The sequence below is a fragment of the Rhinoderma darwinii genome, unplaced genomic scaffold, assembly GCF_050947455.1.
Source record: "Rhinoderma darwinii isolate aRhiDar2 unplaced genomic scaffold, aRhiDar2.hap1 Scaffold_318, whole genome shotgun sequence".
Taxonomy (NCBI): Eukaryota; Metazoa; Chordata; class Amphibia; order Anura; family Rhinodermatidae; genus Rhinoderma; species Rhinoderma darwinii.
In genome coordinates this window covers 1,242-19,543 of record NW_027463375.1, presented here as the reverse complement: position 1 = coordinate 19,543, position 18,302 = coordinate 1,242, and the positions used below count along the sequence as shown (strand labels likewise).

The 18,302-nt window shown below is 28.5% G+C and overlaps 1 protein-coding gene across 1 annotated transcript; it reads right to left on the bottom strand.

Moving 5' to 3' along the window:
- Window positions 1-16,431: 16,431 nt before the first annotated feature.
- On the bottom strand, window positions 16,432-17,694 carry LOC142704361 (cysteate-C-fatty acyltransferase-like). The gene has a single exon (XM_075848271.1). It carries the CDS (start codon window positions 17,692-17,694, stop codon window positions 16,432-16,434), a length of 1,263 nt encoding a protein of 420 aa, XP_075704386.1.
- Window positions 17,695-18,302: the final 608 nt, after the last annotated feature.

The following is an 18,302-nucleotide window of genomic DNA, read 5'->3' as shown; positions in this document are numbered from 1 at the left end:
TAGCTTCTACATCGCTTATTCAAAGACATTTAAAATTAGGGTATAATCGTGCTGGTAGAATTATGGACCAATTAGAACAAATGGGTATCGTTGGACCTGCACAAGGTAGTAAACCACGAGAATTAAAAGTAAAAACAGAAGTAGAATTGAATCAAATTTTAGACCATTTATCTTAAAAGTAGTAAAAATATTAATAAAAAATATTATAATAGATTATATTAATTTTGTTTCTATTTTAGTTAAAGTATTTGCAACTATAAACAAATTATTATTATGAATAAAAAAGTATTTATCTGTATATTTTTTCATATAATAGCCTCTATAACAATTGCACAAAAATTAAAATTTGATACAGAAACTAGTATCAGTGATGCGGATACAAAAGAAGATTTATCTAAAGTAGAAACCCTTTTTAATAAAACGATTTTAAATAACACAAACAGTACAATGTTTTTCCTTGATTCTCATTGGAATTATAGTGATACCAATAATTATGCCTATATAAGATTAATAGCCATTAAAGAAAATAAACAGGGATATTACAGATATGAAGATTATTATAAAAGTAAAGGAATTAAAAATATTGGATACATTGCTAATAGAGATACAGTAAACCAAGAAGCATTTTTAAAGGATAGAAAATTTGAATCGATATATTTTAGGGAAAGTGGAATAATTCATAAATATGTAAGGTATGATGATACTGGTAAAATAGAGCGAATTAAGCATTTTAATAAAAAAGGTAAAGAGCTATCTGAGGAGCAATATCAAAAACAAAATCATGCTGTATATTGGAATCCGAATACTTTTCTTCCGCCTTATTGGTATAAGAATTCTGAATGGTGGTGGCGTGCTTTATGTAATAAATTTATAGAGAAAATGCCTCCCAAAGAAAATAGAAAATATAGAGGAAAAATATTTAGAGGGATGATAAAAGTAAGGTTTGATAAAGAAGGACATATTATAGAAATAGAAGATTTGGAACCGAATGATATTTCTCCTTTCTTCATAAAATATTTTAAAAAACAAGAAAGTAATTTTATTCCCGCTCGTTCCGATGGGGGAAAGGTAGAATATCGCGTAAAGAGACCTTATACAATAGGGTTAGAATAGTAATATAAAAGGTATTAATATTTACAAAATCATTTGTTCTATAGGAATAACCAAAATGCCTTCAGCACCCGCTTTTTTGAGTTGGTTAATAATATTCCAAAAATTATCTTTTTGAATTACAGTATGTATGGAACTCCAATTACTTTCTGCCAAAGGAAGAATGGTAGGGCTTTTCATTCCGGGTAAAATTTTTAATATTTCTTCAATGTTATGATTAGGAATATTCATCATAATATATTTATTTTTCTTTGCATTCATTACACTATCAATCCGAAAGCATAGTTGGTCAATAATTTGTTGTTTTTCTATACAAAGTTTTGGTGTGGTATAGAAGGCTACTTCAGAATTTAATATTGTATAAACTTCTTTTAAACCGTTGCTTAGTAGCGTACCTCCTGTACTTACTAAATCGCCTATACCATCTGCTAAGCCCATATGTGTAGATAATTCTACCGATCCATTAATTTCGTGTATTTGAGCTTGTATAGAATGTTTCTTTAAAAAATTGTTAATGGTATTAGGGTATGAAGTGGCAATTGTTTTATGATTAAAAAAAGACAAATTTTTATATTCTACTTCTTTGGGAATAGCTAAAGATAAACGGCATTTTCCAAAGCGTAATGCTTTAATGGCAACGATTTCTAATGTGGATTCTACAACTGTATTTTCACCAATAATACCAGCATCTACAATGCCACTAAAAATATATTTCGGAATATCAGAATTTCTTAATAGGTACAGTTCTACGGGGAAATTTTTGACGATAATTTTTAATTGCTCTCTACTGCTAATTTCAAAATCTAAGCCACATTCTTTAAGGAAAAGTATAGATTCTTCTTGTAATCTTCCTTTTTTTTGTATTGCTATTTTTAATATCATAGGTAGTTTTTTTATTAAGATAATTTTTATCCGTTAGCCTTTTATACTTATTTTTAATTGTTTTTGGGGTGAAAATTATCTGTGGCGAAATTAAAAAATTAAGTTATAAAATAGAAGATTGTTTCTTTATTCTACCTTCTAATCCCATACCCATTAAAGCAAAATCGTATTTTATAGGATCTTTTTTGTCTATTTGTTGTAAAAAATGGGTAATTTCTACAGCCGTTTTCCAAGTGGCTTTTTTATGTTGAATAATATTTAAACGATGGCACATATTTAAAATATGCGTATCTAAGGGTATAATAAGTTGGCTCGGAGAAATAAAGTTCCATATGCCAAAGTCTATATTTTTTGTATCTTTTCTTACCATCCATCTTAAAAGTAAATTAAATCTTTTACAAGCAGATTGTGTTGCTGGTGTAGAGATATGTTTTTCTGAGCGTTTATGGTGAGGTGTTTTTAATATATAGTTATGGAAATAACATAAAGCCTTGTAAACATCACCATCAGGATTTTTTTTATCTATAAAAGCACTTTCTAAGCTGTCGTTTTTTTGATAATGCTTTTTTAAAAAATGGAGTAAAAAAATAATATCTTCGGGTTTAAAAAAACGATGTTTGAAATGGTTGAATAGTAGGGTGTCTTTTTCTTTAAAATGGAGTATAAATAGATGCGGGTCGTTATCCATAATATCAAAAAATTGTTCTGTTTTTTGGATAATAACTTTTCTACTTCCTAAAGCAAATAAAGAAGCAAAAAATGCACTTATTTCTATATCTTGTTTTTTTTTGTAAGTATGTGGAATTTGAATAGGGTCATCTGCTACAAAATCCCAACTGTAATATTTTTTAAGGTATTTATTTAATGTGCGATAGATGGTTTTAATTTCTGTTGAAAGAAGCACAGCGGATTCCAAAATAAAATTATTTTAAAGAGCGATTTACGAATACACGATACAGCCTAAAAATGCCATAAATAATAATAATACCGCCAAAAAAATAGTGTAGCGGTGGTGGTGGAAAAGAAAGTTTAATACCTATTATTTCGGATAATAAGATAAAGCAACCGATAGCAAAATAAACAATACCCATTCCGATATCGGTTATTTTTTTTGATAACGAATACTGCCTATCAAATTTTTTTTTTGTTTTTTTATAAAAAGTCATTTTTTAAACCAGCTAGAGTATAAAATATAATTATTAGAAATTCTTTCTATTTCATTTTTAAAGAGTTCTTTAGAAACATCTTTAATTTTTTTTGCAGGAATACCGCCATAAATACTACCTTCTTCAACGATAGTATTTGCTAACACAACAGCACCTGCGGCAATAATAGAATGGCTATTAATAACTGCGTTATCCATTACAATTGCTCCCATACCAATAAGTACATTATCGTGTATTGTACAACCGTGAACAATAGCATTATGTCCAATAGAAACATTATTGCCAATGGTGGTACCATATTTTTTATAAGTGCAATGAATAACCGCTCCATCTTGCACATTAACTTTATTCCCTATTGTAATAAAATTAACATCGCCTCGGATTACAGCATTAAACCAAATGCTACATTGCTCTCCCATAAGCACCTCGCCAACAATAGTTGCATTAGGAGCAATAAAGCAATCTTCGCCCCACTTCGGATGTTTATCTAAAACAGGTAATATAATACTCATAAATTATTTTTTTATTACTCCAATAACAGTAACGCCACCTTTTACTTTTTGGTTTAGTTTAACATCAATTTTTGTTCCTAAGGGTAATAATAAATCTACCCTAGAACCAAATTTTATAAAGCCTAATTCTTCGTTCTGTATCGCTTGCCCTCCAACTTCCGAGTAATTAACAATACGCCGTGCTAAAGCACCTGCAATTTGTTTTACTAATACCGTAAAAGAATCTTTTTTAATAACGATACTATGCCTTTCATTCAAATCTGAGGCTTTCGGATAAGAAGCAATAAAATAATTCCCTGGATGATATTTACTATAAATAATTTCTCCATTAACAGGGTATCGCTGTACGTGAACATTTAAAGGATTCATAAAAATAGACACTTGCAATCTTTTTTCTTTATAGTATTCGTTATCTATTTTTTCTTCAATAATAACAATTTTACCATCTACAGGAGATACAATTAAATTATCTCCTTTCGTATATTGCCTTTCGGGAATTCTAAAAAACCAAATTACTAAGCCAAATAATATACAATATACAAAAACTAAAAATAATGCTAAATAGGGGAAAATACCTTTGATGAGATAAATATTAATAATTTGTAAGATTAAAAAAACAATTGCTGCTAAAGTAATTGTTGTAAAACCTTCCTTGTGAATATACATAAGTTAAACAATGTGTTTTATTAATAAGGGTTTGATGAAAAAATAATGAGTGCTACTGCAATAATACTTATAATTATGGAGATAATAGAAGCAATATTTTCCAAATAATGGTTTATAAAGGAAGATGAAGGTATCTAAGATACCGTAGATACTATGTTTTAATTGTAATCTTTTAAAGAAAAAAAGTAAAAAAGAGGAAATGCCTTCGCAGTGTTTTTTTAGTAAAAAGCGTTAAGATAAGTCCCTTATATGTATGATATGTATGTTTTTAATGGCTTATCTGAAGAATTTGAATGAAAGATTTTTTTATTTCATTAAAAGGGTTAATTTCGCAGGCGTATTTTAGGTAGTATTAGCTAAAGTAATATTGTTATATAAATAAAAAAAATTGTTATTCGTATGTCAAAAGTGTGCAGCATAACTGGTAAAAGACCTTTAGTGGGTCATTCGGTAAGCCATTCCAATATAAAAACTAAAAGAAGGTTTTTACCTAATCTTCAAACTAAAAGATTCTTTTTGGCAGAAGAAGATAAATGGATTACGCTTAAAGTATCTGTAGAAGCATTAAGAACAATAAATAAAAATGGTCTTTATAGTGTTGTAAAAAAATTGAGAGAAGAAGGAACAAAAATTTAACCTGATTAAACATTAGCAAAAAATAAAGTATAAACAAAGTTAGTATATGGCAAAAAAAGGGAATAGAGTTCAAGTTATTTTAGAATGTACAGAACATAAAGCGTCTGGATTAGCAGGAACGAGCAGATATATGACTTCTAAAAATAAAAAAAATACTCCTGAAAGAATTGAATTAAAAAAATTTAATCCTATTCTAAAAAAAGTAACCTTACATAAAGAAATAAAATAATATCTACTTATGGCAAAAACAGCAAAAACAGCGATAAAAACTAAAGATCAAAAAGCGGCTGCAGAAGCTAAAAATTACACTCGTGTTATTCGTGCGGTAAAAAATTCTGATTCTGGAGCGTATAGCTTTAAAGATGGCATTGTTCATAAAGATAAAATAAAAGAATATTTAGGACAAAAATAATTGTATTGCTTTTAACCGAATACGCTTTCGTTAAATTACTCAAGCCTTTTACCTTTTAAAGAAGGGTAAAAGGCTTTTTTATTTGTTGTCCCTCCCAAAAAAAATCAGCAAAATATTTTTTAGTACTCCCTAATAAATAACGATTAATTTCTATCTAATCCAAATATTGTCTTACCTTCGTTTACAATGCAGGTATAAAATTTATACGAAACGCTTTTAGGGAGAATATCAGAGGATATTTTTAGAAGATAGCAAACGACAGAAGAGCATATTTAATCGGCAAATACAGAGCAACAAACATACCTTAATAGCGTGAGTATAGAAGTTAAAAAATAAATTTATTTTTACTGAAAAAAGGGGGAAGAAATGAGAATTACATTAGGGGTATTTTTTTTCCTGCTAGTATGTATTTTTGGGTTAAGGTCACAGAGTTATCCTGTTGATGGGATATTGCGTTTTACGCCACCGTACTATATCAGTTTAGGGACTTATACCCAACTGGCGACAGCGAGACAGATGGGACTTAATTTCACATTAAAAGACCAAGGATATACGGGTATACGACAAGTACGGTTAGTATTACAAGTATACAAAGAAAGTAAACTTATAGCCGAAAGTAGAAGAGGCACTACGATAGGTCAAACCTACCAAATAGAATCATTTGTACCGATATATGTTACAGGAGAAGAGTTAAACGAATACTTTAAAAGAGAGAACTTACAATTATACGGATTTAATTATAACAGTACATTTCAAGATGGTTTATATCGTATAGGTTTTATAGTTGAAGACATAGCTACAGGGTATAAATTAAGCACACTGATATCGCAGTTATGTTATATTTTACAATTAGACCCACCGTTATTAGATGCTCCTTTACATCAAGGGGGCATAATGCCTATAGGCGGAGGAGTACAACCTGCGATACAGTTTTTATGGCAGCCGAGAGGATTTGGAGGTTTAGGACAAACGGAATACGAGTTAAAGATAGTAGAAATGGTAGACCCTACACAAAGTGGGTATGTAAATTTTATGTCAAGGGAATCGTTTCCAGTATACGAGAAAACGATTATAGGAACGAATCAGGTTTTTGTATACAATAATGAAATGCTACTTAATGAAGGTAAAAAATATGTGTGGCGAGTACAAGCAAAAAATGTTATTGACGGAGAAACTGTAGCGTATTACAGGAACAATGGAATGAGTGAGATAAGGATTTTTGAATACAAATATTATTGTCCTATGCCAACGGGAGTAAGTGCGGAAGCACAGAACTGGGGGAGTGCGGAAGTAAAATGGAATGGAGATAATACACGCCATACGAAATATGAGATAGAAATAGCGGATAGGAACGACGACAATTGGAAGCGATACGACACTACGCAAGAGCATCAATATATAAGTACAAAAGAAGCAGAAAAAGACTACGATATAAGAGTAAGAGCTTTTTGCGGAACGCAAGCAACAGAATGGAAAAAGATAGCGTATCGTAGCCCCAATCCTATATTTGATATTCGATCTCGTTGTGGAAGTCCGAGACCGCCGAAGCTCAATTTAAAAAGTTTAAACCTACCCCCAGTAACGGCACTAAAAGTAGGAGACACTTTATGGACATATTTAGGTTGGATAGTTCTAAGAAAGGTTAAAAGTGATGGTAATAACTTATTTACGGGCAAATGTGTTGGCCCTATAACCTTTTTTAACACGCCAATATTAATACGTCAACATTTTGATAAAGCAGGTTTTGTATGGCACGAAGGGAAGAAAAGGTTACTTATAGGTTCTGTTGAGAGTGATTGGGATGATAGTTATAAAAAGAAAGCCATAAATCCGATATCAGCATTACAGGAATTAATAAGTATAGATGAAGGAGGTTTAACAGGAGATATTAAAACAGGACAAGAAGAAATACCGCTTGTTTTTAGTAAGAAGTTTGGATTAAAAGATATAAAAGCATCACCGAGCAAAGACGATAAAAATAGTATAAACATTAAAATTAAAGGAGAAGCGAAGAGCGTAAGTTTCCCAATAAAGATACCATTTAAAGAAGCGAGAAAAAATAGTGGAGGGGAAAATCCTTTTGGGAATAAAGAAATAGAGGCAGGAGTACCTATAAGCGATACGGAAGGAAACATATATGAGGTAGACGATAAAGGGAAAGCAAGAAAGATAGGGAAAAGAGGACTTGGAGAAGTATCACCGGAAGAGTATAATACGAGGGTAAAGAAGTTTAATACAGCGATAAAGAAAACGCCAGACAGAATAAGTTTTTACGCATACGAAAAAGAACCTTTAGCATTTGATAGATGGCAACGAATATTTGAAGGGAAAAAAGAGATAGAAAATAAATACCAGAATATAGACGGAAATTATAGAGTAGCACAAAAATTAATTCCTGTAGGGATGACGGGGAAAGTAGAAGTAAATTTTGAGACTGTGGGGAAAGACAGCGTTATTTTTAAAACTCCAGCGGGAAGCGAATATAAGATACAAGAGAACAATATTTTAGTAATTCCGAGTGGGAGAGCAAATGATGGTATGGAAATATATGCTGTAAACAAAAACGATAGCAATCAAGTTTATGGTAAAATAAAAGTAGTAAGCTATGAACCAAAGAAATTAAAAGTACACCTTGTTCCTGTAGATGTAGAAATAAACCTAGCAGCAAAGAAAATAGAAACCGAAATAAACGCTATTTATTATCCTTATGGTATAAGCATAGAAGTAATAGAAGAAGCTAAACTAAGCGATAAAAGTTGGGATTTAAACAAAGATGGCAAATTAAATACGGGCGAAGGCAAAACACTAAGCAGGTATACGGACGAAATGAGTGAATTAAATACAGTATTTAAAATCACTAATGATGATTACGACGAAAAAGATATTTATTTATTTGTAGTTAAAGAAGCGAGCGGGCAGGGAGTTTTAGGAGATATGCCGATAAAATCGCAGTTTGGATATTTATTTGGCACCCCAAATTCAAGAACCATAGCCCACGAAATAGCCCACGGCTATTTTAATTTAGAACACACTTTTAGCGAAAAATACAATCTTGAACAAAGTGGAACAGATAATTTAATGGATTATGCTAATGAAACAAAATTATATAAATACCAATGGGATTTAATGCACGATAAAGGCTTGAAATTATTTAGCTTTTTGCAAGATAGTAGTGCGGGGGAAATGGTTTCTATATTAAAAAAATATGGATTTAATTCTATAGAAGAATTTATAGCCGCTTGTGAAAGAGAAGGGAAAAATAATTTGTATACTTACCAAGAAATACAAGATATTTTATTAAAAGCACCAAAAGATAATAATAGATACAACACACTAAAATTAACAATAAGAACTTTTTTACCTTATAATTATGTTCGAAATCTATTTGAAGAAACACTACTATATTTAGGAAATGTAAGAGATTATTCTATTTATAAAGATGTAGAAAAACATGGAGGATATAAAACAGAACAAACTATAATTTTTGATTTTAAGAATGATAAAATAATTTATAATAAGAATAATGATTTTAAGGTTCCCCCAACTATAGAATTAAATTCTTCATCTAACAAATCCACAATATATACCAATAACAAACATAAAGATGACGGTACAATGATTATTTCTGAAGGAAAAAAGATAAATAATTTAAAATATTTAAGTTTTAAGGCTAAAATAAGTGCAGGAAATCCAGCGATTAAGCGCTCCCCCTACATCGATTATGAATTAAGATTTGCTATAAGAGAGGATGGATTTTATTATGTTGATGGTATATGGGACGGATTTCCTGCCATTGAAATATTTTTAGAAAATATAAAAAATAATAATGTTGATTTAATTTACTTTAGAAATACTTCTGATCCAAGAGCAGCAATAAACGACATTCCTGACAAAATATTAGATTTGTTTGATGTAAAAGGGGATATTAATATTTCATTTAAAGGGTATTTAGGAGAAAAACTTTTTAATAATGAAAAAAAGCCTTACGAGAAAGATATAATTGATATGAAAAATAAATTTAAAAAAAATTAAAATGAAATTTCGTTACTTTAAATGGTTAATAAATATATATACGGCTTTAATTTTATGTATACCATTTATATACTTTATTTTTGATTGGGGAAAAAATACATCTATAAATAATTATTTTGATGATGGGCTTATGTATAGTTGGCTATATCATTTAATTGCTATAACACCACTTATAATTACCTATCTAATCTTACTAGTATTAAAAGATAAAAAAAGAAAATTTATACGAACAAATATTTTATTATGTTTTCTCTCTTGTCTTTTTTACTGTTCGTTAATATTATTTTTACAGGAGTATTTTTTTATACCCATACTTATTTTTGTTTCTCTTTTTTTAATTATTCGTCGTATAGATAAAAATTGCACTTATTATTTTGAATCGACAAAAGAACCATTTAAAATAAATAAAACAAAATATCGTTATTTTAAATGGTTAGTAAATATATATACGGCGTTAATTTTATGTATAATATTTCTATACTATATAGTGATTTTTTTTAGTTATTTAGGTTTTTCTGTAAGTTCCCTTATTTTCTGTATAAACTTAAATACAAATATAGTTGCTTTTGTTTTCGTGCTTATTATATATAGTTGGTTATATCATTTAATGGCTATAACACCACTTATAATGACCTATCTAATACTAATACTATTAAAAGATAAAAAAAGAAAATTTTTACGAACAAATATTTTATTATGTTTTCTCTCTTGTCTTTTTAGTTATTTGTTAGTATTAATTTCATGGGAGTGTTATTTTATACCCATACTTATTTCTGTTTCTCTTTTTTTAATTATTCGTCGTTGTTATAGCTAAAAATAACTTTGTTGTTTAATAAAAAAAACTTAAAATATTTTACTATGAGATACCTTTTCCAAGTACTTTTTATTTTTTTTGCTTTTTGTGTACAAGCACAAAATTTGGATAGCAACGCCTTTAAGATATTACCTAAATATAATTTTAAAATAGAGAAAACAGATACTTCTGCATCTATTACTTTTTATGTTCCAGATAGTATAAAAGTACACCTTGTTCCTGTAGATACCAATATAAAAATAGATGTTAAAACAATACAAACCGAATTAAACGCTATTTATTATCCTTATGGTATAAGTATAGAAGTAATAGAAGAAGCTAAACTAAGCGATAAAAGTTGGGATTTAAACAAAGATGGAAAATTAAATACAGGCGAAGGCAAAACACTAAGCAGGTATACGGACGAAATGAGTGAATTAAATACAGTATTTAAAATCACTAATGCTAATTACGACGAAAAAGATATTTATTTATACTTAAAGAAGCGAGCGGGCAGGGAGTTTTAGGAGATATGCCGATAAAATCGCAGTTTGGATATTTATTTGTCACCCCAAATTCAAGAACAATAGCCCACGAAATAGCCCACGGCTATTTTAATTTAAAACACACTTTTAGCGAAAAATACAATTTTGAACAAAGTGGAACGGATAATTTAATGGATTATGCTAATGAAACAAAATCATATAAATACCAATGGGATTTAGTACACGATAAAGGATTAATGATAGCTAAATTATGGCAAAGTGATAGTGCGGGAGAAAATATGTCTTTTATAGAAAAAGTGCGTAGGAATGCTAAGGAGAATAAAACCTTTAAAGAAAAATTTCAAACAAGCGATGATGTAGAAGTACTTATTAATAAAGATTCTAAAGTTAATTTACATATAGATTTTTCTCATTTATTCAAAAAAGATTCTGTAGAAATAGACCCTAGAGAGTTATACGAATACGAAGGTTCTTCTCGAATAAATACCCCATTATATGGCTTGGTATATAAACAAAAAAAAACGAATGATATACTCATTGGTATCTATTTGAAATACTATGAAAAAGATAAAGAAGATAAGCGTAAAGAATTAAAGGCTTGGTTATTAAATAAACAAACTACGGATATAAAAATAATAAATAACCAAGCTAAGGATATAAAAATAAATAATGGAATAAACGCAGTGTCTCTATATATTGGTACACCATACAAGCAGGATACCACTCGCAAGTCAAGAACAGGGGATAGTCTAGATGCCCTCGCCAAGATGGATTGTTCAGAATTTGTTTGCAGATATTTACAGAAATTAGGCATCACAAAAAAAGTAGAATGGTTAAATACAGATGGTTTAAAAAATTATGCAGATACAAGCACTAAATTATTTACTGCTCATACAGATACCAGTTACATACCCCAAAGAGGAGATATTTTTATATGGAATAGAGGAGGTGAAAATACATCAGGGCATACTGGTATCGTATTAAGCTATAATAGCCAAAAGAGAAGATTAAAAATTTTAGATGCTTCTACAGATAAAGGAAAAGTAGATAGTAGAGAAATGAATTTAGATCATATAATAAAAACACACAAAGGATTATTTTATACACCAAACCCATAAAAAATTTACTTATGAAAAGATTATTTATTTATTTATTTATTTATTTATTTACTATAGCTTGTAATGCACAAGAAAAAGATTCTTTAAAAATTAATACGCAACAAAAAGAATATTCAAAAATTAATTTTAAGATTAGTGATTTTGAATGGAGTATTAAACTTAATATTACTTATGTAGGAACATTTATAGAAGTTCAAGATAATTATTATAAAGAGAAAGGATTTTTACGGCTATTTTTTCTGCCAAAAAACAAAACAGAATATAAGAATTATGTAAGTAATACAGATACCCCATTAAAACAAATAAAGGATAGTATTTATAATATTCTAAGTTCTAAAAAAGCATTAGATTATTTTGAGATTTATGCTTATTGGGTAGAAAAAAAATATTTAAAGGTAATGAAAGAAGGTGGGGAAGATGGTAAAATGTATGATGTATGGTATGTTCCTGAAGGTAAATTAGTAAATTATAATATTTATAAATTAACAAATAGAGGTTGGGAATTAATTGTGCGTCAGAAACAAACGAAAGAAGAACTTTATTTAATTTTTTATGTACTGCCTTATGTAAGCGATGCTATTATTCCCGATGGCTGGAAAAGAAATAATAATAAATAAAATAAGCATAGCGGAAAGATTATTTTATAAGCAACCCATAAAAAATTTACTTATGAACAGATTATTTACTTATTTATGTATGTATTTATTTACTATAGCTTGTAATGCACAAGAAAAAGATTCTTTAAAAATTAATGCACAACAAAAAGAATATTCAACAATTAAATTTAAAATTAGTTATTTTAAAAATAGTATCAAAAGCGAAGTTAGTCGTATAGCGAAATTTATAGAAGTTCAAGATAATTATTATGAAGAGAAAGGATTTTTACGGATATTTTTTCTGCCAAAAAATAAAACAGAATATAAGAATTATGTAAGTAATACAGATAATATAATAGAACAAATAGAGGATAGTATTTCTAATCTACTAAATTCTAAAAAAGCATTGAATTATTTTGAGATTTATGCCTATTGGGTAGACAAAAAATATTTAGAAGTAATGGAAGAGGGGGGGGGGAGGATGGTAAAATGTATGATTTTTGGTATGTTCCTGAAGGTAAAATGGTAGAGTATAATATTTATAAATTAACAAATAAAGGTTGGGAATTACTTGCAAGAAAGAAAGAAATAAGAGATAATGATTTATATTCTTATGTACTGCCTTATTTAAGCGATGCTATTATTCCCGATGGCTGGAGATAAAGTAATAATAATAATAAATAAAAGTATACTTGTAGAGATATATTGTACCCCTTTGTAAAATACTTAAAAAAGCAATAACATTAGAGTTGATATAAATTAGAATAGTATATCTAATTTATTTTTTTCTATAAGGATAAAAGATTTAATATTTCCATAAGCATAAAGAGGATTTTCACAAAGAAATAAATTATGAACTAATTCTTGCATTTCTTCAAGTTTTAAACTTCTTCCTATTTTAATACTATTTTTTAAAGATAAACACCTAATAAGTTTTGTTTTTTTATCTATTAAAATATCTGTTTTAAGGTATTTATAAGATTCTATTATTTTTTCAATATCGGTTTGTACTTCTTTATTATTGCTATGTATAGGTATTGCTGTTATAGAGAATTGATTGTCGTTATTTTTATTTATTTCATAGCCTATTTTTTTTAGGTTGTCTTTTATTTCATCAAAAATAATTTCATCTTCGGGACTTAGTTTAAAATAAGTAGGAAACAAAATGTTTTCTGAACTTATTTCGTGATGAGAAATTTGATGTAAATATTTTTCATATAAAATAATTTGGTGCGCTAATTGTTGATTAATAATAATAATATTATCCTTATAAGTAGTAATAATATATTCATTTTCAAATTGTATATAACTTTTTTTTAACCAATCTTCTTCTTTAAAAGAAGCGATGGGGAAAAGGTTATTTTCAGTAGTATTTTCTTCTGTTTGTTGTTGTGTTGGTTCAAAAAAATCTCTCCAATTTTTAGGATTTTCTTTTTCAATAAAATGAGCTTGATTGGCTTTTGTAAATCCTTTATATAAGGTAGAATTTAAGGTATTATTTTTTTCGCTTTCTGTAGGAAGTTGAGTAAATGCTTTATATTGGTTTTGTGTAGAACCTAAATCAAAATCTATACTTGGCGTAACTGCATATTTAGAAAAGGAATGTTTTACTGCGGAATGTAAAAAAGAATATACTGTTTTTTCATCTTGAAATTTAATTTCTTGTTTGTTAGGATGAACATTAATATCTATAATTTTAGGGTCTATTTCTATAAAAATAAAATAGGTAGGATATTGCTCTTTTTTTATGAGATTTTCAAAACAAGAACTAATAGAATGAGCTAAATAATTATTTTTTATAAAGCGAAGATTAACGAAAAAAAATTGATGCCCTCTCGTTGTTCTAGAAACTTCTGGTTTCCCCAAAAATCCTGTAAAACTAAAATCGTTATATTTTTCTTTAATATTAATTAAATCTTCTTCAGTATAATAATTTTTATAAATCTGTAAAAGTCTATTTTTTGAATTGGTACTTTGTAGATGGTATAGGGTTTTATTATCGGCAATGAGTTCAAAAGTAATGTGGTAAAAGGGTATTGCAATACGAATAAATTCATCTATAATATATTCCAATTCTTTTTTATCTGTTTTAAGAAAATGTTTCCTAGCGGGTACGGTAAAAAATAAATTTTTTACTGTAATGCTCGTTCCATTGGCACACATTGTAGGTTCTTGTGTAAGAACTTTTGAATTTTCGATTTCTAAAAGTGTTCCAATTTCATTGGTAGCCATTTTTGTTTTTAATGTTACGGTAGATACAGCAGCTATAGATGCTAATGCTTCGCCTCTAAATCCCATTGTTCTGATACGAAAAATATCTTCTACGGTTTTTATTTTTGAAGTGGCGTGTCTTTCAAAACACATTCTAGAATCTGTCGTACTCATTCCTTTGCCATCATCTGTAATTTGAATGAGTTTTTTGCCTCCTTCTTCTATAATAATGGTAATTTTTTTTGCTTCGGCATCGATAGCATTTTCAATTAATTCTTTAACAACATTTGAAGGTCTTTGTACAACTTCTCCCGCTGCAATTTGATTGGCTATACTATCTGGCAGTAATTGTATAATATCAGACATTATTTGGCTTGTGTTTTATGGGCATTAAAGGTAATGTAATAATAAATTTGGTCCCTCTATTAAAGGTGCTATTTACTTGTATATTACCTTTATGAATTTCTATGATAGATTTGGTATAATTGAGTCCTAATCCAAAACCTTTTACATTGTGTTGATTGCTCGTATTGGCTCTATAAAATTTTTTGAAGATATGTTTTAAAGTATCTTCGTTCATTCCAATACCGTTATCTTCTATATATAAGATAATTTCTGTTGGCGTATTTCTCGTTTCTATTTTTATCGTTAATCTTTCTTTAGAATATTTGATTGCATTTTCAATAATGTTTGATATGGCAATTTTTAATTGTGTAGCGTCTGCAAAGATAAGGTTGTTTTTTGCAGATAGTTGATATTGTATATCTGCTCCTTTTTCTATTAGTAAAAGGTTATGTTTACGAATACTATTTCTTATAATATCATTAAGGCTTGTTGGGATCATATCAATTCTTAATTCTCCTTTTGATAAGAGTGCATTTTTAAGAATAAGTTCTACCATTTCTAGCATTCTATTATTTTCTTCTTTTATAATGTTAACAAAAGAAAGAACCGTTTCAGAATCAGCAAGGGTTTCTTTGTTTTTTAGAGAGGATAGTGCTATGGATATAGTAGCAATAGGAGTTTTAAACTCGTGTGTCATATTATCTATAAAATTGCTTTTCATAATTTCTATTTGTTCTCTTTTGAGAATAAAACTAATAGAGATATATATGGCGGCAACTAATAAAGAGGTAAAAAATAGCATAAATCCTATAGAATAAGAAAGCTTTTTTATAATATAAACTTTATTATTTTTAACATTAATATAGAGTACTTCTATAGAATTAATATCCCCTAAAGTTTTTCCTTGTAATTTGTAATTAATAGGATAACCATAATTTTTAAAGAGTATGGTATCTTTAAAATTAGTATAGAAGGTATTATTATTTTTTGCAGATGAGATAATAATATCTTTATTTCTTATTACGGCAAAATTGTAAGAAAGTTCTTTTATGCCTTCTTTTTGAAACTCTTCTCTAAATAATGTGCTAATTTGTTTTGCATTAAAAGAATAGATTACACTTTGCCCATATAATTGGTTATCTATAAAATTCAATTTTTTATTTTCTATACTTTGGTCTTTCGGAATAAAAGAAGAGTAGGCGTTTTTAATAATTTCCTCTGAAATTTTTTCTCCCACATTTCTTAAAATTTTAATTAGTTTTTGATTAAGGTAAGTTTGTTGTTGGTCTATATTAATTTTGAGCCACGACAACTGGATATAGATAATGCCTATTAGAGAAATACTACTTATAATGGATATAATGGTTAAATATCTTTTCATTTGTAAATCTATAATAACGATAATAAAATAATGTATCTTTTACTATTGTATACAATAGTATAGAATTATAACTGAGGCATAGAAGATGTTTTATAATCTCCTTGGATTAACTTTTTTTGTGTAATAGAAAAGGCATTTAAAGTTGTTTCTATATCTTCTTTTGTATGTATTGCTGTTGGAATTAGGCGGTATATAATTTGACCTTTAGGAATAACAGGATAAGTAATAATAGAGCAAAAAATATTGTGTTTTTCTCTTAAATCGATGGCCATCATACTGGCTTCTTCGATACCTCCTTTCATATAAACAGGCGTTACGGGAGTATTTGTTTTTCCTATATCGCAACCACACGCTTTTAATCCTTTTTGTAAACTATTAACATTTTCCCATAGGTTATTTTTTAGTTGAGGATTTTTTTTGATTACTTCTAATCTTTTTAAATTCCCTATAACGAATGCCATAGGCATTGATTTTGCAAATATTTGAGAGCGGATATTATATCGTATAAAATCTATAATATTTTTATCTCCCGCAATAAATGCTCCTATAGAAGCCATTGATTTTGCAAAGGTTGAAAAATATAAATCTATATCTTTTTGACAATTTTGTTCTTCGCCTATACCGAAACCTGTTTCCCCTAAAGTTCCAAAACCGTGAGCGTCATCTACTAAAAGTCTAAAATCATATTTTTTCTTTAGCGTTATTATTTCTTTAATTTTTCCTTGGTCGCCAGCCATTCCAAAAACGCCTTCAGTAATCACTAAAATTCCTCCTTCGGGTTTATTTTTTAAAAGTGCTTCTGCTCTTTGTAATTGCTTTTCACAATCTTCTATATCGTTATGTTTAAAAACAAATCTATGTCCTGGGTGTAATCTTAATCCATCAATAATACAAGCGTGGCTTTCGGCATCATATACTACTACATCGTGCCTTGTGCAAATGCAATCTATTGCACTCATAATACCTTGGTAACCATAATTTAAAAGAATGCTATCTTCTTTTTGTACAAATTGTGCTAATTCAACTTCTAGCATTTCGTGTAAGTCTGTATTTCCTGTCATCATTCTTGCACCCATTGGGCTACCTAATCCATAATCTTTACTTGCTTTTGCATCAATTTCTCTTATTTCAGGATGGTTTGCCAACCCTAAATAATTATTTAAACTCCACACAATTTTTTCTTTTCCTTTAAATTTCATTCGGTTAGAAATTTCACCTTCTAGTTTAGGAAAAGCAAGATACCCGTGAACTTGTTTTCTATATTTTCCTATCGGACCGCCTTCGTTTGCTATAATTCTTGAGAATATATCTTTTTTTGAGTCTATCATATTTTCTACGATTTTATTTTCAATTTTCAGAATAAATTATTAGGGGAATTTATTGATTATTTTTAAGCTATTTATTTTATTTGAACATAGTATAAACTTAAATTCAATATTATTTTATTTAGATTAATTTTTGACAGCTAATTTTAGTTTTCTGCTATTTAGATACTTTTGATTTAATAATAACCTCATTGTATTATTTGAATTCTAATTTTTTTCCTTTATAAAAATCTTTATTTTTTTTGCTATTAGGATTAACTGTTTCCATAGAAGGTAGTTTAGGCTTAGAATTTTTAGACGAGTTAAAATCACTCTCTAACGATGGATTTTGAATAAAACTTTGTGTGCTTTTATTATCAAAGTTGCTGTATTGTTCTGCTTGTATTTTATTGTTATATGAAAATGGTTTACTGTTAGTTTCTTTAGAAACAGGCATAACATCCTCAGAATATTTAATTGGAAGATACTTTTCTTCTATTGAAAAATATCTCCTAAAAGGTTTGTCTTTGCTAATAAAGAAGCGAAGACCTACATACGCGTTTAGTCCCTTAAATTTACTATATAATCCATGAATATTATCAAATCCTAAGGTAAATATTCCCACTCTAAAG